Source organism: Salarias fasciatus, chromosome 12 (genome assembly GCF_902148845.1).
Source record: "Salarias fasciatus chromosome 12, fSalaFa1.1, whole genome shotgun sequence".
In the NCBI taxonomy this organism is placed as follows: domain Eukaryota; kingdom Metazoa; phylum Chordata; class Actinopteri; order Blenniiformes; family Blenniidae; genus Salarias; species Salarias fasciatus.
In genome coordinates, this window is record NC_043756.1 from 10,441,427 (window position 1) to 10,464,534 (window position 23,108).

The following is a 23,108-nucleotide window of genomic DNA, read 5'->3' on the forward strand; positions in this document are numbered from 1 at the left end:
GATTAACTAGTGACCAGGTCATGGTGCAACCTGGATATAATCATTTTAAACAGGGATTAACTCCAATACCCCCTTAGGAGGGCAAAGTAGTGTAGATGATTAGCAGGAGTCAGATTTTGTGCTTGTCCTGTCTCTGACCATTCAAATTAGAAAGCGTGACGCATGTTTACTATATTCAGCGTCATGTGATTCAGAGCAGGAGTCTGCACAGAGCACACACACATGGGCGCACATACACGCATGCATGTCTGCACAGTCTCCCACCACCTGGCTTCTTGCAACTCTTATCCATTAGGAGGTAGTTTCATTATGTCAAATATTGTGGAAAGCTTTTTGCAACTTTTGTAAAACAATCGGGTGTGATCTTTTAAAAGAGCTGGACTGTGACATAAAGTTCAAATATCAGGAGTCTATTTGAGACTAAAAAAAAAAAAAAAAACCTCTTTGGTGCTAATATTTGAGAATGCATGCACACATTTGTTCCACCAACTTCTGCGTGCAGCGGCTTGCAGATGGGCATCGATTAATCAGCGAGGTAACTGTGAAGTAGTTTGCAATTAGACTGGAAAGCTCTGAGGCATGCTAATTGAATCAGAAAATTAGCAGCAGCTCTGTTCTGCGCCGCAATAGGCTAGCTGAGCTTGCAGCAGGTGCTAGCCCACTCAGCTGTGGAACAAGGTATTTAAGTCACATTAGCAGCAGTAAAAATATTCCTTGATATGGAACAGTTAGATTTTCTGCTCGTTTTCACCACTCGTGTCACCAAGAAGCACCAAACGGTAAACTAGAAAGCTTTAGCCAGCTTGTGGCACAAACGCAACAGCTGCCACCTTCGTAAAACCTCAAAATGAGTACAAAATTGATGTGTTGGCAAATAGATGAAGGAACATCACCAGAGGTGATCCTGATAGTGCTCATCTGTTTAAGCACTTATATTAAAAACCCTGTCTGTTCAGTTTAGAAATGTTAGTCTCTTTCACCAGCTTTCCCTTCATCGTTCCTCCTTTTTCCGTTCACTCTCCTCACCTGCGCTTCCATCATCTGCTATGACCCTCCCCTCCCTCCTGCCTCCTTCCTCGAGCCTCCCCAGGGCTCCTGTTTGCTGGCATCTTTCTCTGACACTACTTGAAAAAGTGGTTAGAAATTAAAAATTGATCACTTTTGAGCACGGGCTTGCCTTCACTTCTGCTCGTTGGATTCGAGAGGGAAGGTGGGGGGGTGGGGGGGGGGGCTTTTGTGGGAAGGCTGTGCAAGCAAAAGTTCTTTCAGGGTTTCTGTAAAGTCAGAGTTAGCAGGGAGGGTGTTGGAGTGGAGGGGTGAGACAGAAAGAGATGTGCAGAGGATGAGAGAGTGATGTAGAGGTAGAGAATTCCCCAGGCAAACACTGTTGTGCCTCACAGTTCTGGCTTTAAAGCGTGCTGCGTACCACACATACAGCAGGAGCAGAGGCCATGGTGGAGAGATGGAGGGTTTCTGTGAATATGGGTGTGTGTGTGTGTGTGTGTGTGTGTGTGTGTGTGTGTGTGTGTGTGTGTGCTTCAGTCAGGGCGCATCGTCTTTTCTGCTTGTTAAGCCCCCACCCCCATATCCAAACCCCCCACCCGCCCACCCTCACCAACCCTTTACTCCTCCTCAGCATTCCAATGCTGTCCTGCCTCTGCTAACTGATATCTTCATCATACCCGCAAACACACATGCTCGCTCACGCGTGCACACACACACACACACACACACACACACACACACACACACACACACACACACACACAAAGATGCATGGCAGAGGCACAAAATAGATATTTATGCACGCTTAGACAAATGTATGATTACACAGACATGCTTACATACAAGCTAACGCACATACTGCCTCGTGCAACTTCACGGACATGCACAGCTGTTTATATTATCTGTGTCTCCGTAGCACAAACACACTCGCAGACTCATACAAATAAAACATTCACACATCTTCAGCTGTGTTTGATCATACTCATAAGGATGATTGTGCCTTCTGTCTACACTGAGTGTATTGATTTGTGTGTTTGTGTCTGTGTTGGTGTATTTGGTCTCTGCGGTGAGCCAGAAATGAGAGAGGATGGAATGAGGTCTTAGGCTGATGAAAAGCCGTCCGCTATAAAACAGTGTCATGCATTGATTTTTCCTGTAATGAGTTCCCAGAATGTGCACATGCACAGAGGCTTTGAAGCATACGCGTAAGTGTAGTGCACATATACCACATGCACTCAGTCCGCTCATATAAAATGTACGTGTATATATAAATAGTAGATCTCATAACATTATAATCAAAACATGCATCTCAAGTGTGCGTAGGGCTTATGAATATGTCTTGCAGGTTTTCATTTGGCGTTAGTCAGCAGAGCATCTCATAAACTGTGAAATGAGTAAAGTTACAGAACAGCTTCATTTATTATCCTCTGTTAGAGAAAACATTTTCTTTGTCATTTTTTAGGTATTTATGGCTGTTCTAACAACATAATTAAAAAAAAATGGATGTTTCTGACTGGCTAAAGAAAAAAAAGAAGACAACAACAAAACCAATCCAACTATTGCACATTGATTTCATGTTATTTGTGATAGAGGTACATTGACTTCTGTTGCAAGCTGCACTCAAACTGCCTCAAACTCGAACTCTGTCCTGTTCAACCCTCCAAAATTAATCAGGGGGCTTTGCTTCCCCGAAGACTTTCTTTCTTTTTTTTATCTCCACACCCCTCTCTCTCACTTCCTTTACTTCTTTCCCTCCCCTGCTGAGAGGATAAGGGCACTCCCACACTTAGTCAACTGCAGAGCATTTATACCGAGGTAACTATGAGGTTAGCTTGATCAGCTTTTAGTTTGGAAACTCTGGCACCTGCCGGAGAGGCCCTCGGGCTCTTTGGTGGACTGCATCTGAACTTTTACTTGCAGTGTTTACCTCAAGAACCCAACTGTTCTCCACGTGACTATGGAGCCTCTGTATTTTATCAATTATACAGCAGAGCAGATTCCCGTTGCGTGCTTTGTTTGAATAGATTCATTTTCATTTCCCACTTTAATGCTTGGAAGATAATTTTCTCTGGCATAGGTCAGGCTTTTTTTTTTGTTTTTGTTGTTGTTTTTTCTAGAAACTTAATCAAATCACATCATTCTTGCAATTTTTACTCCATGGATTTAAAGAGAAGTGCCTCCAAGCATGGATCCTCCCTGTGCAGCTGCTATCACGTTGACTCAGCTCTCGGCAGTACCAAAACCAGCTTGTTAAACAATTTCAAATCAAAACGCCAACTCTGGCCTATTCATACAGTTAGCACCCCCCGAGCCGCCCACTTACCCACCCATCCCTCCCTCCATCCCACCATCCATCCCTCCCTCTGTCCCTCCTCTGATCCCATTTCACAGTGGAACCATCAGGAGCTTATCCCAATCTCAGCCTTGGCCGGGGGCCCAAAGCAGTGCAGGGCCCGCCTGAACTCAGCTGTGAACTCGCAACCTTTCTCTCAGCGCCCTTCCCTCTCCAGTTCGCCGGCTCCCCCCTTTATCCAGACTCTATCTCTGCCTATTTTAGGAGGGTTCTGGACGATGATCTCAATATGCGGCGCATGCTCTTATGAACAGTTTACAGGGCACGTCTAAACACACTCAGGGTGTCGAGTAGAGCTCGACAATCACATAAACTCTCAGCTGTTATCCAGACAGCAGCCAACCGTCCAGCAAGCTGGCCAGGGAGCCATAATGCAGCATGCTGTCGGTCAAACAGCCACATCCGTCACCTCGCTCCACCGCCAACCAGCCATTGTGAGTGTTTCAAAGCTGGGCTCACTAAGATAACTCTAAAATTGTGTCCACTGAGCAAGAAAGATGATGAGGTTTATTATCATTTCCTTACTTCATTTCTAAGACCACTAAGTATATAAACTGGCACCGGTTCATGGCAGATGATGGAAGACTTCAAGCCCCCCTGCTTCAGTCATCACAGACCAATAAGACCCCTGCTTTCCATGCTGCCCTCTGCTTACTCTGTGGCTTTCTCTGTCACCCTCACACACCCTGGTAGCCAGTGTGTTTCCAGTGTATTGAGAGTTACAATAATGAGATTAGGACGTTGAACAACTGGGTGCAGTTCATAGTGGTGTGCGCCACTGGTCATGCAGTCCTGGCCTCCACAGCTCCAATCTGCTTATTCTGCAGTGACATTTAGAGGTCAGGATAAAGGCCCGGTCCATGTACAGTGTGAAATAAAAGATTAAGCCTGCCTCTGCTTTTGTCTCATTGTATTTTTTTGAGCAAAAGCAGCAAAAAACATCAGTTTTTCCATAATTTTTGCAGGACATGTATGTACATTCATAACAAATGTGTATATATATTTTTTTTGTGTGTGTGTGTGTGTAATAGTTATAAAGTTGTAAAACTAACACATGTTGAAAGTTTTAAAAGATTGGTAATGTGTCTTCCTTGATAGTAATAATAATAACAATAATTTGTCATGCATGAAGATAAAATATTGCCTTTTTGCAGTTCTTAAATGAAAAATGTATTTAGACCTTGTCTGAAAGGGTTTATTGTGATATACTTGGTCACCAGAGTTTGTATATGAAAGATTATAAAACACTATACTTTTCAGAGACAGTTGCTGATATATTTTCCTTTTTTTGGAAATCTTCTCCAGAAATGGAGGAAGGCCACGGTTCATTGTCCAGTGCAGGTAACATCATCTGGTAGTAAAAGTGCCAGCCTATCAGCTCTGAACTGAGCTCGTGAAGGACGGTATGAGAGATAAGAAACCAGGAGAAGGAATGTGATCTTTATTATAGAGATGGCATGGACTTACAGCACTGATGGCTCCCACTTGCCTCTGAAAAGATTTGACCCCTCGTGCATGTTTGGTCCCGCTTGAATGTGTTTGCGTGTCTCTCTGTGGATATATGAACTGATATCTTGCGTGACCATGGGATTTTGTGATTCTGTAATCTCAGTGATGCACATGTCTCCTTTATGAGTTGCACATCACACTGCAGATGACCCTGTTGGATGGCAGCAGCCCTTTCAACCACAGCACCCTGATGCAATCCACTGTAAATGCATTAAATGAGGCTGCATAGGAGGAAGCTGCTTATCCATCCCCTGCCTCTTTCTCCAGCCCGTTTTCCTTTTCTTTTGCTTCGCCGTTTGTTTTGTGCTCTACTTTTTTCTTGTTTATGTCAGTTTAATCATCTTTTTCTTGTAACACCCCCCCCCCCCCTTACACACCTCTTTTGCCGCTTGCTGAAAATGGAGCTTTCTAAAACTTTTTGCCTGCTCGGTTAAGCGAGATTCAAACTCGACTGATCTAGCTTAACAGCTTGTTATCGCTTTACTACCGGCCGCTGCCCACCTTCACTACCTACACCATTCCTCACTGACCCTCACTCTTGCTGCCCTTAAGTCCCACTCCAAACCTGCCGGAGGGTCAAAGGGAGTGCCAAAGGTGCAGTGAGTGACGTGGCACTCTGGCTGACCCCTGGCAGCTTGGCAGGGCTGCCTCCCTAATGAGATTAGCTGGGTAATGCCGACTCTGTGTCTGTTTCTCCTGCCGGCCGGCCCAGCCCACCCTTGGGCTCTTTATTTAGCCACCAGCAGGACAGGGTGTGCCAGCATTTGCAGGTCGAGGGCAGGACAGGACCCACAAGCCCACTCTCCTCTCCTCCAGCCCCTCCTCACATTTATCTGCAATGGCCGGCATGTGTTTTGTAGCTGCACTGTTATGATGGCGCATTACTTTTTTCTCTCATTGTAGCTTTGTGTCATTTTCATTTTGGCTCCGTGACTCGGTATCTCACTTACTTTATGTCTCCCATCTGTCATTCTTTGTCCCTTTCTCTGTCTCATCAGACTTTTAGCTCACAGGTAAAAGTGCCCTTTAATGGCCGGACCGAACAATACTGGGCAATGATCAAACGGCGCCCTGATCCCTTGAATTACACACACATACACCCACAGTCTGCTCCGAGCAAGGCAACCGAGCCGGGAACTCATGAACCTCGGCTCTCATGTGTATGTGTGACTGGCTTTGATGATTGTTCACAGCGGCGTAAAGTGCAAAGCTGCTCACTGTACCGCCCTGTGAAGACACACGGACTTACAAAGCAACACCAAAGCCGTGACCGCCGACCTGAGACTAGTTACTCAGTCAACCAGCTAGTTGTTTTATAGGTTGCTTTTCCTCTCCCCGTGTCGCTGTCTCTGAAAGACGTTATTAGGACCATTTTTTTTTTTTAGCAGCGATTGAGTTTAAGTGCCAATTAAACACCAACAACTTTGTCACCGTGAGTGTTTTTATGAGGGGGTCCTTGACAGACAGGGGGGCCCGCCCATGGCACAGGTGTGCCCCCCTCAGCTCTCGGGTCACTTTTATCCAGGAGTGTGTGACAGCTACAGTGAGTGCTGAAAGTGAAGTGCAGCCCATACCAGGTGTGTGTGCGCGCGCATGTGTGTGTGTATGTGTGTGTGTGTGTGTGTGTGTGTGTGTGTGTGTGTGTGTGTGTGTGTGTGTGTGTGTGTGTGTAGGTGTGCACACTCAGCCTACAACACCTGCCTGGCTGCGACCCTGAGGCACAGACAGGTTCGAGTTCCACCCAAACAAATATTATAGTCCCAATCAGTCTGACATGTGTGTGTGTGTGTGTGTGTGTCTGTGCCCGCCTGTGTGTGCGTGGCTGTATGATTGTCTTCATATGTCTGGCAGAAGCGTGTGTAACCGACATACTTACACTGTATGCCCTCTGTACTCATCATTTATACTGGAGGATTCTGTTACCGAGACGTGTCAAAGTCTGCTTTTGTGCCGGCAGTCGGGTCGCTCCTCACTCTGCGATTGCTCTTGATCACACAGGCATCAGGTTCTGACACCCTGTGTCCCCGCTCGTCTCGGTCCAGCCGAGAACACCGCTGACAAATGTGTCATCCTCAGCCTGGAGCAATATTAAGAGAAGTGAATAAGCTTTAACCTCGCTCACATTTTCTGTGTTTTCAGTTTAACACTTTACTCCTCACAGAGAAATGCCAGCATGAACACTGAAAAGAGCACAATTCTCCAACAAGTTTCAGAATCCATGGTGAAAAGATCAGAGATCTACTCTCACACATGCTTATGTACATGCACAAACGCCCGTACTTCTCCACACCTCGATATCACATGGCTGACACAGATCTATACAAAAGAGAGAAGAATTTCTCTTGAATAAAAGAGAATTGTGAGGTGGAATTACAGGCCTCCATTTTAATTTCCACAGAGAACTGAGAGTATAATAGCCATGCAGTTGGATATACAAGAAACTTAATTAACCAGAGACCTTGTCCATAGATGATAGGTCAAGGGAATCTCACCCACTTGGCACCTCGTCTTTTCTAGTCAGGCCATTGCTGTGCATTTGTGCAAACTGAAGATCTGACTCAACCTTTCAAACCCTTTGTTTGTTTTCTTTCCCCTCTGTATGAATCCCCTGTACGTCCTTGTATAGCTGTAGCTTCAATCACTTCGTGGTTACGGAGAGTTGGCTTTGCCTTGTTTCACATTTCTGAATTAGGCTTGTGTTTAGTGTTCATGTACGCACATCTGCAGTGGGTGTCCTGTAGTCTGAGGATGTGTTTGAGTTGTCCGTATTCACCACAGTGTGTCAGAGGGCACGGTGCCCAGTCCGGGGTCTGCGGGGTGGCCCGTCCTAGTGTGTGCCTACAGGGACACCAGAGGATAACAGGCCCCCGGCCATATGGTGGGGGTCTCCGGTCTGTTGGCTGGCCAGTCACACTTGGACTGTGGCACGCACAAAAACACCCTCGTCCCCAGAGACACAGGCGTGAAGCTTTGGGATGTATGCTAACAGCTGTGGTTTGGAGTCTTGAAGCTTCAGACTTCACACATTGTTCCACTCGAAGCAAAGGAACCCCATAGAGTGTCATATTTAGAGAAGAAGACGGGGGACTTAAAAGTGGATGATGGCGCTTTCAACCAGAAATTCAAAGACCTTTCTTGTACATTTCATTTATTTCTTTTTCAATTCCCCCCCCCCCCCCCCCCCCCCCAACTTATCTCGGTTCGGATTTCCTCAGAAAGTCTAATTATTCAATGATGGAAAAGGCAAAAAGTAAACAGGGAAAAAAAAGTCTGCCTTTTAAGGGTTTCTGTGTCAGAGGAGAAAGGGAGCTACGTAGGTGGAAAGTGTCACAAGGGTAAGAGTCAGATAAACAGATTAAGAGAGTAAGTGAGGGAGGAAAAGATGAAGTCGTCAGAGACAAGAAAAAAAATAAGGATGTGAACGTCTTGTGCAGAAAGACAGAAAAGAGCAGCCGGAGAGAGAGAGGATGATAGAGAGAGGATCCCTCTGGATGGGGAGATTGTAACATCACACTGTGGAGTCCCTTATGGGACAGCCACAGACGGAGCGCACTCCCCGCTGCATGCAGGAGGAGCAGGCTTTGCCAGCATGGAAAACATACAAGCGAAGAACAAGAGATGAGTGGAGCCGAGAAAAATGCATTTGTCCCCAGAGATGAAGTGGGAATTTTCTGCTAGCGCAAACAGTATGTAGGCAGATAGCTGAGGAAGAGGAAGAGAGGAAATGGCAGCAAATGAGTAAAAAGAGGGATGCTGGAGGAAGGAAGATGGGAGCCTTGTGATAGATTAAATGAAAGTGAAATAGGAAGCATAGAGGTGAAAAACAAGAAGGGCGTTACCTTGTACAAGTCACACAAATTAATCTTTAGTGTAACAATGTAATGTTAAAGTGTGATTTTGGTGATTCCACATGAGGCTCGCATCTGTCACGAAAGATTTATTTTCAGGCCGTGATTGTGTCATTACTGCACAACCGCAATTATTCAGCAGATTATATTTAACTACAAAGTGCTGTGATTCTTTCACTGAGATTACTCACACTTAAATCATAGTAAAACAATATTAATTGCTTCACTTACGGTTTGTCATATTCCACATCGCACTACAATTTATTTATAGCACACACTCTCACTTATATGTATTCACATCTGTGTGTGTGTGTGTGTGTGTGTGTGTGTGTGTGTGTGTGTGTGTGTGTGTGTGTGTGTGTTGCTAGACAGATACTTGTGGAGGGGACAGAGAGGTGTCATTAAACCAAGGTAACCTAAGTGGCCGTGCATTACCGTGTAACTCAGTCAGAACCGCGGGGTCATCGCAGAGCCTCTGATCAGAGGTCAGGGTGTGCTGCTGTGAAATGGGACATTACCGCTCACCAACAGAGCAATAAATACAGAAAGAAACTTTAACTGCTGTAAAATATGAGGCGGCCGTCGTCTTCTGCGGCATATTGGGTGTTCGTCCGTGGCTGCGCGCAAATGCGTGCAGGAACGCATGTGCTCAAGTGTGTGTCTGGGACGGCGGTTTTTTTTTTTTTTTGCTTAAGGGAGGGGACAGGACGGGGTTAGGCAGGGATTTAATATGCTGCTTTAGCCCTTGGGGGGCTGTACAGTTGAAAGTCAATGCATGAGGCGTGCAGAATCACACCAGCCCGCATTACAGAGGGACTGGAGGGGGGAGGGGGGGGTTGGATGTGTGGGGGGGCTGCTATAAAAAGTGAAATCATATCACTTAGCAGCTGAGTGCAGATAAAGCTGTGTTTGAACTGGGAGGCATAAATTATACATTGTAAACACAGCGTTGGGAGACTACGGCTCGTTTAAATTATGACAGAGGGTAGTTTTTCTCTTCTCCTTTCTTCCCTCCTCTGATTCTGCCACTCTCATACACAGTTTCCTTCCCCTTGCTCTAACATTTTTTGTTTTTTACCTCTGTTCACCTTTTCGAGAACTCCTGCCCTTGATAAGCACCCAGTTCATACACAGTCCACAAGCAGGATTTAAACAAGTTAGGATTTAAAATGTCAGAATGTCAGGAAACATTGAAATCATGGAAATTAATAATGGATGCACAATAAAATATTATATATGTAACTATTTTGTCAAGTATGTGAATGTCATCATTCATATACAGTCTAATTCACAATCTAATTCTGCTTCAGAAGTAACTAGTTCAAGTATTTTTCTGAGAAGTTACTTTTCATTTCAGTCAAGTATTTCTGTCCTTGTAATTGTAATTAACTATAATTTAATGAACAATAGTTATGAGTACATATTTCCTCTACTCTTTTCACTGCTGCATGCAAATGCCTTGTTTCAATGCAAACATTGTTAGTTTGCTTATTTTAGACTCCAGTTTTACCATTTTTCTGATTTTCTGCTGTTCATGTCATTATTTTTGCTTCAGGGTGGCGGTTTTATTTTGGCCTGTGGTTCACATTCTTTCAATTCCCACTGCTGCGAGATCCCTCCCACGGTGTTATTGAGAAGTATCGTTCCAAACACTGTGGATGGAGGGCAAATGTTGGTAAGCACGCTGCCAGAGGTCCGTGCGATTTGATCAATGCTCACCCCGTGCATAGTTCAAGTTGGGCTGGTTCGTTTCGCTTTTTAAAGGTGCCGTCGTCCCCAGTGACAAGTGCAAGACTATTGATCGCTTTATTCTATTTGTCATTGACTGCTTGCAACCGTCTCTCTGCTCCCGAGTCAATACTGGAGGGACTGCGAGGGCGAGTGCCTCCCCTGACCTGCCCTCCCTCGATTTCTGACTTAGTCTCGACTACTGCACCATAGACACACATGCACACACACACCACACACACAGTCCCTCTGCCCATTGTACCCACACCTCTGATCTCAGCTACAATTTTGATTAATCTTTAAGTGTTGCAGGGTCAGGACAGGCCTGTGTGAGTATCTGGTGTTGGCCGATGCTGCCACATTAGGATTTTAAACTCAGCCGGGGTGGGCGCGTGTATATCAGTGTGCACGTGTGGCTGTGCCAGGACAGGTGTAGATTGTCTCCTTGAGAAGGAGATCATGGCCTCTCCGAAGCTGGGAGCAGTGACCTCGCCCTGTGGGACTGAACTCGTGTGTCTGTGTTTGTGTTTGTGCCTACATAATTGTTCTTGTACTGATTAGAAAAGTCATCCTGAACAGGAATTGCCGGGCCATTTCTGAGCAACACTGTATCGAAGACACATTAGCATACGCAGTATCATGCAAACCAGAATAAGCAGTCCAAATCCTTTCTTAGTATCAATACAACAGGTATGTTGTTTGCATTTTCTTCATTATCTGCAATGCATGGAATCCCCAACAATCATTGCAATTTAATACCTGTAACATCATGCTTGACCTGTAAAATTTTATTATGTACATTTTCTTTTTCTTTTTTCTTTCTTTTTTTTGTGAGTTCTGAATTAGCATAGTTCAGTTTCTCTCTGTGCTCATCAGCACGACTTCGTTTCAGGACTTAGTTGATTTATGAAGACCAGACTGGGGGCTGCAACCCCTCGCCTCTCCATGGAGCGGGAGAAGATAATTATTCTCTTTCTGACTCACACATTTCAATGAAAAATGCATACAGCTGGGACTAGAAGCAGCTTATCAAAAGGTTAACTCTTCCCCGCAGTTGTCTGCGTTTGCAAAGGGGAGCATTTCCGACAACAGTGGCAGCGTCGGACCACTTTCTGTTTTCCTGCTGTTTTGTTAGGGTGTTTTCAACATTGCTGTGACCCGCCAGTGGCCCGGCGCTTTGTTTTCCCAAAGTTAACTTTCAATCAAGAGACGAGCCAGCTGTTGTTTGTGTTGCATTCTGTACATCATCTCTTAAGCAAGCCGTCTGAGAGCAGAGTCACAGTGAAATGATTGTGACATGGATATACACATACAGCACACATCCAGCTTATCCAATTAAACATCGACGTCCACATGCAAACAAACCAGTGTTTATATATTTTATGAATATAGTTTTATGAATAATATACAAGATAATACCACCCTGAAACCTGTTTCTGTGCAACATGTACAATGTGCTGTATCTGGCATGCCTATCATTGTGTTAGTACTTGAGATCATGGACAATCACTCATCTACTGCTTTCTTTTCCTCCACGTACTCTGCATTCCCACATACAATACTGTCACTTATTCAGTCACACATATAGACAGGCGAAGTTAGCGCACTCACACACACACACACACACACACACACACACACACACACACTTCTGGCCTTATGTGGAAGGAGTACTGTCTGGGAAAGTGATAGCAAGAGAAAAGAAGCTCTGGAGAGTGAGTTATCTCGTTAGATGTCATTGAGGGGCGCCTCTTTTCTCTCCCTCTCCTTCCTTCTATCATTTCCCTCTTTCTTCTCCTCTCTCTCTCTCTCTCTGTCTCTCCTCTCTCTCTTGTTCCCACTTGCTCTCTCAAATCATGCTTGCCTCCAGTGGTATTCAGACAGTCCAAGGACAAAGTAGAGATATGCTGGGAGCAATGGACTGTCCGTCAGTTTGTGTTTGTGTGTATGTGGGATAGAGAGAGAGAGAGAGAGAGAGAGAGAGAGAGATGGAGAGAGAGGGGTTGATGTTGAGTCTTTGAAGCATTTCTCCTCTTGTCCTAACAGATTGGAGTCTCGTCCCTCTTCATTTAGCCCCCTGATGCTACATCACACACTCGCACACAAACAGAGCACCCTTATCAGGCTGCGGTGGACACACACAACAACACGCTGCACAGTTTAAGATTCACCTAGAGCTCCCTGCACAGCTTGATACTGTCGAGGTCATGCCCTTGTGTTTAAAGACTGTTACACTTACTTTATTTCATATTTATAGACTTGTCAAGGTGACTGTAATGGCATGAAATTGTTGATTTCCATAAAGATATGTAAGATATATGTTCTTTTTTTTTTTTTTTTAAAGCGAGGGGGTTATTTCCTCATCTGAGCAGCACCAAGCCAAGAGTCTCATTATCACTAAGTCATTCAGTGTGTTAATGTGGCCTTGGCTTGTCTGAATAAACTAGTTTGAAGTACATGGCCCCTGGTTCTGTGACCCTGGGAGAGCCTTACACACACACACACACACACTTACACACAAAACCAACCAGATGTGTGACCTGCTCGCCTCATGCCACACTGACACAGACACACACACAGACACACACACACACACAGACACACACACATGAAATCCATCCCGGAGACAGACTTCTCCCTCTGCGTGTGTGTGACGCGGCAGCTTTGCTCTCTCAGACAAACAAGGGAAATCCTCCTTGTCTTGCCTTGTCCATCACTGGCCATCTCGCTATCCCAGTGCATGCGGTTGTCTGCGAACCCTCCCCTGGGCCTCCCCCGGCTAGGCTCCAAAACCCAGAGATTTCACCCACACACACACACACACACACACACACACACACACACACACACACACACACACACACACACACACACATGCGGACGAGGCCCCTTGGCTCCAGCCAGGTTCCCCTGACGCAGGCACACACACAAGCAGGAAGTTTGAGGAGAGGTTTGTGTCAGTTTACTTCTCTTAGTACACTTCAAGTTTGACCCTCTCTTGACCAGGCGGCTTCCTTCTCCTCCATCTCTCCATAAACAACCACTTCCCCGCGACTAAAGGCGTGCCGCCTGGCCAAGTGTAATAACATCAGTCATGTTTTGATGCGAGGCGGAACGTCTACGTGAGTTAGGGAGGCTGACTCAGGGAGGCTGCAGAAACCTTCTGTGTCTGCGCTTCCTTCTGGGCTTTCTCTGATTGCAGGGATGACAGATCTTTGTCATGGAGGAAGCCGTGTTAACCTGTCACCTTCGCAGTCTTATCCACCCACTATTTATCCACCGTGTGTCACACAGACACGCCGTGTACACACATGCGCAAACATCACACAACACACGCACGCACGCGCGATGAGGGGCTGGCCACTGATCTTGTTGAGTGTGTGTCAGCTCTATTAGCGCATTCCCAGATAGGGCCAGAGCCCTCTTATCGGCGGTGACCCATTAATTACACTTTGTTCCATTAAGTGATCTATTTCAGACCTGCCCCACCCTCAACACCCACTCTCTGCTATCTCCACCTTTGGCCTTCTCCTCCCCCACCTGAACTCTCTCCTCTCTCCTCCTCAAGCCTATTCTCCTCATTCCCCCCAACACACACACTCACACACACATACACAAAATGTCTATGTGGGACCACAAGGTCATGTGACAAGCAGCTTTGTACTTAAGTGTCAGTTGTATGTAGTCTGTGTCGGTTTGAGAACAAAATGACAAATGAGCTTCTTACAGAACTCTCACTTGATGGATTCAGGTGTTGAATTTTTCCTCTTACTCCAAAACTATGTAGAAATTTCATCTTCTACGGTCAAACATTTTTCACTGCCCTGTTTTCTCCAGAAAACGTCCCTCATGGCCCAGTTTAGCTGAGTGTTTGTCACCTTCTCTGATCCTTGACCACTGTGAATAACTGCAAAGCTCACATCAATATCTACCTCTGAATGAATACATTCTTCTATACGTCTGTTTTTAATATGAAACACATATTTCTGCATATTTTTTAATCATATTTTTTCGACTCAGTCATTTTTGATGAATTCTTGGTGCCGCTAAAAAGGGAAAAGTGTGAGAACAAGTAGTGTTTAAATTTTTGTTTTCTGGCGACAGTGGGAATTTATGCATCGTCTAACATAAGAAAAAACGCAAGTGTATGTTTATATTTGTTTACAACTTCAGCTATGGCATGGTGTGAGGACAAATGTAAAATGTGGTATCTCTACCTGTTTGAGTCTTCACTCTCTTTATTTTCTGTCCTGATCTTCTGAAGGAACTGTAGCATAGATAGGTGTGAATTATGCTAATGTAGAATACTTACTAAGCTTTGCTGTAGTTGGCATAGATGTTGTGTCATTTAACCAAAAAATAAAAATAAAAACATCTCTCATTTGCATGCTATGATGAAAGGTGTTTCAGCGTGAAAGGCATCCTCAGATCAAGCACTGGTATTTACAACCGTTACCGTAAGATTTCGAGTTCACGTCAAGGTTTTTTTATCACCAAACTTTTGCCACTGCATCATGCGAAAGCAAGGCATTTTTCATTTTGCTTAAAAGTAGTGCATGTTGTATGACGTGAATAACAGAGGACGCCGTTTTATCAACTGAAATCCATTAGGAAAGAGAAAATGATTTTAAAGTGTCACTATACGTTTCACATTCCATGACCACGCTGCCAATAGTTTGCGGTTATACCTCGCGTTGCACAAAGCGGCGCCGGTGGTGTTAATGGCCGTGCTCAATTCTTCAATAGAGCTTAGAGAACATAATTAGTGAAGGAGGCTGAATGCAAGGTGTGTGCGATCGCCACAGCCTGGTGTGGATGGGAGGTTCTCACACTCAAGGCTGTCTATTCTTTGACCATTGATTCTGAATGCGGCCTTATCTTTCATACAGGTGCAAGGGGCCTTTCTTACCCCTCTCCTCCTCTTCTAGCTCTTTTGTGATGCGTGTCTGTCTGATATTGTAGAAGTGTGGGCGCATAAGTGTGTGTTTTTCTATGCTTGGCATTGTCTTGTGTGCGTGCGTGTGTGTCTGTGCGCGCGTGCGTGCCTCATTGTGTTGAAGTGGCGCAGACAACATGTGTGTTTCTGTGAGAGTGTAGTGAGTGTGCAGTTTGGCTCCGATTTAAATTATATAGACTGAGTGCATGCATGGTGTATCATCACCATGGCAGAGGTTGTGTGTCCTAACCCTAGTCCAGGCATTGATGCGTGCACATTTGTACGTACATACGTGCGCGCGCATGTGTTTGTGTGTGTGTTTATGCTCCTATGTGAGCGCACATATATGCATGCGTGCAGTGCCTCCACTAATGCACAGTCTTTGTGGGGCCCTCTCCTTTTCAGCCATGCTGCTTTTGAGACACATTGTGCCCGGGCATTGAAACAAAAGCTCTCCATTGCTCCTCAATGGGCCAAAAACAAAACCGTGTCAGGCGAGCTAGCAGCCCCCGAGTGTTTGCCATTTAAGTCCCAACCAATGGTGGTGAAGATGGAACAAAAGGCCCGGACAGGGAAGGAGGCCTGCACTGTTTACAGTGTTAATGTCCGGGTGGCACTCCCAACAAGGCCCGTCCACACACATACGTGTGTGTGTGCACACTGAGTCTCTCGGTGTGTTTCTCTTTTTGTCCCAGTCAGACACACACACTCTGAATCAACAGGTACATGTGCAGATCTGGCAAAAAAAAAAAAAAAACTCTCAGATTATCAAGGACATGCTAAGAGTGAACATTTGTTCTTCTTAACAGAGGAACATCAATCTGCCATTTTAAGCCAAATACTAGTCATTTATAAGCACTGAAAAAGCACAATTATTGCCATGGTTGTGTCTGATAATTGGAGCGACAGCGGTGTAAATCCCAAGGCTGGAGACACACCTCTATTCATGCTGTTCCCTTTACACAATCATCGTATGCTGTGTACTCTTTCTTTTTTTTTAATCTGTAGAAAATATATTAGGTTGTTTTCCAAATCAACAGTGTGTGTTATAGGTTATTAATTAAACTGCTCACCACAATGCCTTTCACATGGAAGAAATAATATTTCTGTGGTTTGATTTGTTTTCTTGTGATTCTGCTTTTCATTCAGTTCAATATGTGATGTTATTTGACTAAATTAATTCTGTCTCCCTCGTTGTTACATTATAAGATGTTAAAGCACTTCTGCACACATTCAGCTTATTTACCAACTTTGCATATTTCTTATATTATAAAACAACATTTTGTCCATCGCTGCAGCCTTGTTTAATTTAAATGGTGTAATTCTTTGTTTAATGCCGCACACAAACATCTCATCTCCTGTTGTGAAGTGTCTTCCATCCTTTCAGCGATTCGAGTAAAACAACTGACATTGAGGGGTGCTGTGGAGACGAGGGAGTGTTTGGGCTTTCGATTTTTACTGAAGAGGAAAGGGGAGAGTCTGACACTGGTATCAAATAGCCTGCACAGTCCTTGGACCAGGGTTATCTTGTAAATACTCAGCTCCAAGTCTATAAAAGCGAGGGTCCTTTATGATGGCCAAGGCCACTCATTCAGGTTAAAATTAAAAAAAAAAGAAGAAGAAGCACTCAGTGCGGTCTCGGTGTCTGGGTGGGGAGGCAGCAAGGAGAGAACCGAGGGTTTTAACTGAAGGAGAAAGATGAAGAAATAAGAAAACACAGTGTTTCACTTTCTTTTGTGTCTGGTCTGTTTTCTCATAAGTTTCTCCCTCCACGAAACTAATGTATAGAATGTAAAGTAGCTTCCGTTCGGGGATGATTCCAGCCAGTTGATTTGATATTCGCCTCTCTCCAGGCTTACGCTTGATTTTGTTCCTCTATGTCTCTCTTCTATTTGTATTTCATTCAAAGTAAATACAGAGTCCCCTCAGCGGCCCCTGTAGCTAGTGATTCAGGTGCCTCATATGTGGATGCGTAATGAGTTCTGCCTTATTTTGGTCTAACAACAACACACAATAATAAGCAAAGTAATTAAAAGCAGTATGAGGGAGATGGGGGTGGCGGGGTGGGAGAGCAGAACCCACTTACCAACAAGCATTGTAAATGAATTTCATTCAAGAAGCAACAGTGGTGTTGCTGGTTTGATGGAATGAGCTCTGTTTTGACTAATCTTTTAGTCTTTTTTTTTTCTTGTTTTTTTTTTTTTCCCTGTGTGTTGCACTTATCTTTCCTTCGACGCCGAAAAGCCTGTGGAGGCATCGCGCCGTGTTGACTTTATTTAAAATGAAGACGCTCATCACAGACCAAGTCTGATTACACCTGTGTTGCACTGTGAGTTTGATGCGGATCTTTTCACCCTGAGTGGAAATTGAGGAGTGGCGTCAGCGAGGAGGAGGAGGAGGAGGAGGAGGAGGAGGGAGGATGAATTCTAATTTAATTAAATTTTTGACTGAAGACAAGATCTCCATGTTTTGTTGCTCTGGCAGCGCGGCTGACCACCTGTCACCTGCCTGCGCTCTGTTTGACCCCGTCTCCAGTGGCAACGTGTCGCGCCCCTTTCAACAGACGGCCATGTGGGACCGAAATGACATTCTTGACCTTTACGCGTGTCGGTAAGCAAGGTGACAAGACACATAACTGACTGTGCGCGTGGACAAGCGCGCGCACACACACACAGGAGCGAACGCAGACGGGTCCATGTAGGCGCCGCGCACATACTCTCACACACGCCGCAGAAGATCATCTAATATCAGAGAGCGTCAGAGGCGGAAATCCGATCGTCTGACAACCAGGATACAGATAGCGATTCCCCACCGCTGATCCATGCAACAGATAGTTTCCACAAACAGCAGCGCATCTAAGGTTACAACCAGCCAAGGCCCAGACCACAATGCACCGGTCCACCTCACATGGAGATAAAACAAAAGCTCAGGTTACCATCGATAGGAAATTGATAAGATAATGCTCTGTTTGTTTTTTTTCCTGATGGAAACCCCGACAAGAGGAAATGAGAAAATGTTTGCTTCTGCGTCCAATAATATCATGTATATTAGTCTTGTTAGGATTTCTGTTTTTGTAATTTTTGCTTCATGATTTTATCATTGTTCATCTGCTTTTTTTTTTAATTGAAGCTCATAAAATGTTTAACCCAAATGTCAGAATATTTGATTAAACGCTCATAACTGTTTAAAGAAATTCAATTTGCACAAAAAAAAAAAAGTATCATCACTTTACATTCCCGTTGCCTCAAAGTGCTCCTAATAATTTGAATATGTATTTATATTATGAATGAAGTAAAGAGATTTGGCCCCCTTCACATCAATGTAATTACGAATCACAAAAAAAAGAGTTTGATTCAAATTAAATAGGCCATTTGTACACAAGCAATTAACTGGTGTGGCTTTAAATAATGTAGCCCAGATGGAACCTAATTATAGTCGGCATGCTTTGATTTGAGCTTCCTGTCGGAGTATCACTTGGGGCGTCACTTTGGCTTTTCAGTCACCTAGCGTTTGTTTTGAAATTTGTGACAATCAGAGCCGATTACCATTTGTAACAACATGCAGCGTTTGGTGCGGAGGGAAGAAAGCATGGCCCATAGCTATGGAGGAGTTTCCAGCTCAAAACTCTTCTCTGTTCCCTTACCTCGCTGCACACAGATGATAACAGCTGCGTGTGTGTGTGCGCGCGCGTCCGTTGCGCGCGTGTGTCAGCATCTTGTAGTAGTGTAGAGATCAAACAGTCAGTCAATTACCTTGAGAGGGCTCCAGTGGCTGTGACAGAGAGGACGAGGCTAAATATCCAGGATCAAATACTCTTCTCTGACTGTCACATAATGAGGCCGCCTCGCCGGGCTCTAACAGCACACACGGAGTGGTCAAACACAGGCCAGTGGTCAGGCGCCGCGCTGAAACTCTGCCGTGAACCCCGGCAAAGAGCACCGTGAAGGAGCTTTCACTGCGGACTTGTGTTTCTGCGCCGGGCCTCTCTCCTTCCTCACAGTGAAACACCATCAGGGAGCTGTGTGTTTCCTTACCTCCAGGTCAGCAGTCAGTAATTATTAGAACTGTTACTTGCAGAAATAATCTGTGCTAAGTTTGCCAATACCCAGTGCTAATTACAAAACACATTGTGAATGTAAGGGGAATTTTTTTTGTGTGTGTGTGTGTGTGTGTGTGTGTGTGTGTGTCCCCCATGACAATACCCAGCGTTATGGAGCTCAACAGTAACATCATTATTGCTTTTACAATAAATGAGGACATGATTGTATTTAAATGAACTTTATTGGATTAGTACAATTACAATAAACCTGTTAGAAAATACTCGGGCATCTTAATTATTTCATTCATACAAGAAATCATACATAGATAACTGGAGTACTGTAATTTATAGTTGAAGTGTTGGACACAAGATACAAGTTATTATAATTAGAATCTTAAAACGGAAGAGCTCTCAGTCTTTTATAACTTACTATGTATATATATATATATATGAAATCAATAATCCATAAAAGAATCTGCTAATCAGCTGAAAAGTTTTTCACTGAAAGGCTGAAATTGAGGCTAAAGTAGTGCTTATTGGCTGTTTATGGCTTCACTTTACACACAAGACACAGCCAGATGACACCTCATCGATTCCCACCTCTTTCACAGATATTACTTTGATTTGTGGCGCCGCTGACGTAATTTTCTCCTCCTCTCCCTCAATCCCTTTTTCTCCATGCTTGGCCGTCGCCGGGGTTCCTCCTCTAAATCAGCGGTCGCATTTCAGCTTTGACAACATCCATTAGGTTCAGCACACTTTGGCTATTAAAGGAAGAGGGGATGTGAGTTGTTAAAGGCCTGTTTAAGTCCGGATGAGAGTGCGTTTATGTCTGTGTGTGTATGTGTGTGTGTGTTGTCTGGAGTGGGGAGGCGCTTCATTTCAAAGCCTCCACCATATAGAGGGGTGGAGCTTAGCTTCAGAGTCATTGGAGGGGCACAGGCTCATCTGCATATTGGCACAGAGACACCCCCCCGGTGACCCCGGACCGCGATGGGATAGGGTGGAGAAGCTGGCGGCGTTCCGGAGGAGTTCATCGCCAGTTCAGGGTGAACGAGAGAGCGCTGCGGCATTGATCGCGTTCTGCAAGTGAAAGAAAGAAAAAAAAAAAAGAGGACAAAAACAGAAGTAAAAACACTAGTGAGAGAGAGAGAGAGACCAATGAGACGAGGGAAAATGGAGGAGGTGGAAAAAGATCACAGTGCCTCAAATTGGATATAAATGATAGATTAGAGGTGTGAGAGGGCCGTGTCTTTGTTTCCAGGGATGGGTGTTATGATGAGCCCTACACAGGTAGCGGTGTCCGTGAGAGTGCCGGGTTATTGACTACCATGATTGCCAGGCCGGTAAATTTGACCCAAGGCACTGACGGCCATCTGCTTGCTATATGGAGTCCAGTGCAGTCCCTTATCTCTGGGTGATCGAGAACCCCCTTACATAGTGCTGCACACAAATAGCACACTCTCTCTCTCTCACACACACACACACACACACACACACACACACACACACACACACACACACACACACACACACACACACACAAACAAAACACAGCACCAGCATCTGAACCCAAATCCACTCTCGGCCCAAGACCCCGCACTCGCCCCCCGGTCTAACAATCATACACATAAACACACACACACTTGCACACACACCATCTCCATTAATGCGTCCAGGCAGAGGTCAATCTAATAAACATGGGGTCAGCGCAGTGGTCATCAGAGGCCTGTCTATGGTGAGAGAGCCTTTAAGGTGCTTCCTAATTGTATCCCTGCGGCCTTCTAGTCTAGCTTTTTATAGCCGATACCACGTAGAGAGAGGAGAGAGGAGGAAGCCGGGACGGGAGGAGAGAGAGGCAGAGAAGAAAGCAGCCGAGGTTAAGAGTTGCGTCGATGTGTGTACCTCTGAATTGACTCATTTGTGAATAATACCAAGCCTTCATTGTGGAGCCCGGCAAGTTTTTAACTGGGTTGATTAATTTCAACTCACGCTTGTGTTTGTTTTTTATTATTCGTCCATGAAAAAGTGCAGGGACACCATACGATTTTTCAAAATGCTGCTAACAAAGATTCATAAAGGAAAACTTATTATAGCCAGTCTTGATTTCATTCATGCCTCTGTGTGTGTGTGTTTGTGTGTGTGTGTTGGAAACATGTCTCAGTTGCATCTATCGAGGGGACGAAACTTTTAATATCACCTCACACCTAACATACTCTCCCTCCGGGAAACAACAGGGTTCCTCAATATGGCTCTTCAGGTCCAGTTACAGTTACAGTTGTGTTGCTAAGCAGCCGAGATGTTCGCCGCCGCCGGCAGGAACAAGCCATTATCTGCTGCCGCCGAATGGCTTGTGAGTGTGAATCGAGATGACTCGGCCATCAGCTGCGGCGTCGCGGCGGAGCAGAGGTGTTCCGTGGGACGAGCCGCCGTCGGGCTTACAAGCCATCCGGCTAAAAAGCAGGCCTGTGATACCCTAACCCCGAGGAACCTGAGGCGCATGTACCAGATTTCAGGCTCCAATGTGACCCCCAACTTGGGAACTGGCTAACCTCGCGGAGGTCAGAGGGAAACCCAGCACTGCCGCCGGCCCCCGCCGCCGCAGGACCACCTGATATGTTCGCCGCTTGCCTCTCTGCAGTTTCTGTCTTGCCTTTCCTCAATCAGCCCCTTCAGAATGAATGACTACCGCTCCACTGGTTTCACTTAGTGCACCCTTTGTGCATATCTCTGCTGTTGCTGGAAGGACCTCTTTCCATCTCCTCCAGCATGTGGCGGTGTTGATTCTCAGGTATCTGCTTGGATAACATAATAAGGCCGTCCCATTGGACTGGCAGGTCATAGGCTGCCATGGCTCTCACACATGGAGCCGTGGGTTTGCATGGGGAGACGCAGTGCATTGTGGGAAGAGCGAGGCCTTACAAAACTCAACGTGTGACCTAATGGGACTCAATTATTTACACTGCTTATTTTGCCAAAGCACATGCACAAGATCCATTGAATATGTCAAACTATCCATCACCTCATCACTGCCTGCAGCTTTTCAGTAAGCAAATATCTTTGTGTCTTTCTTTGTGTGTGTCTCCTACATATAGGCACAGAGAGGCATGAGCTGACCTCCTGGATGAGTTTCACCTCCATCTTCAGGTTCTTCGGTGAAGTGCTGGAGGCCAAAGAAGGCGAAGAGGCGGAGGAGACCTCCAACACTGTCACCACGCGCAGCAGCTCCCTCAAGAACAAACACCAGGATCTGTAGAGAGCCGTCGGCGCTGACTTGCAACCAGAGGAGACTGGGGGTTATGAGGGATCAGAGGTGGGGGGTGCAGAAAGGGTTCTCTATGCTATTTTTTCCTCTTGTTCCTCTTCCTCTGCAGCCGCCCACCAGTTTTCCTTCCCCAGTCTGTTTCCTGAGTGTCATTTCTCCCTTCCAGCCCTCCCCGGCTCCGCACACACACACACACACACACACATCGCCTTCTTGTTGCAAGAGACGAGAGTGCGGGGTCACCATGTATACATCACAATAACGTTTTGCATTACTTCTAGTTGAGTGCAACTGTCAAAGCAATATGGGCCTGAGTGTTAGCGCTTCCCGTGGGCTGTGGCCTGGCTGCGGGTATGGGCCACAGCAGCAGAGATTAAGGCTGACAGGCGCTGTGCACAATGCGCCGTGGTGCACCTCTAATTGTC

At 45.4% G+C, this 23,108-nt stretch overlaps 1 protein-coding gene across 2 annotated transcripts in view; it reads left to right on the plus strand.

Moving 5' to 3' along the window:
• The window catches only part of arb2a (ARB2 cotranscriptional regulator A), a 143,578-nt gene extending 120,683 nt beyond the window's left edge, over positions 1–22,895 (plus strand). For both annotated transcript variants that reach the window (XM_030105611.1, XM_030105612.1), the window contains exon 11: positions 22,514–22,895. In XM_030105611.1, the coding sequence (XP_029961471.1) occupies positions 22,514–22,674 (161 nt within the window). In that variant the 3' untranslated portion in view covers positions 22,675–22,895. The remainder of the gene's footprint in view (positions 1–22,513) is intronic.
• The last annotated feature ends 213 nt before the right edge of the window (positions 22,896–23,108 follow it).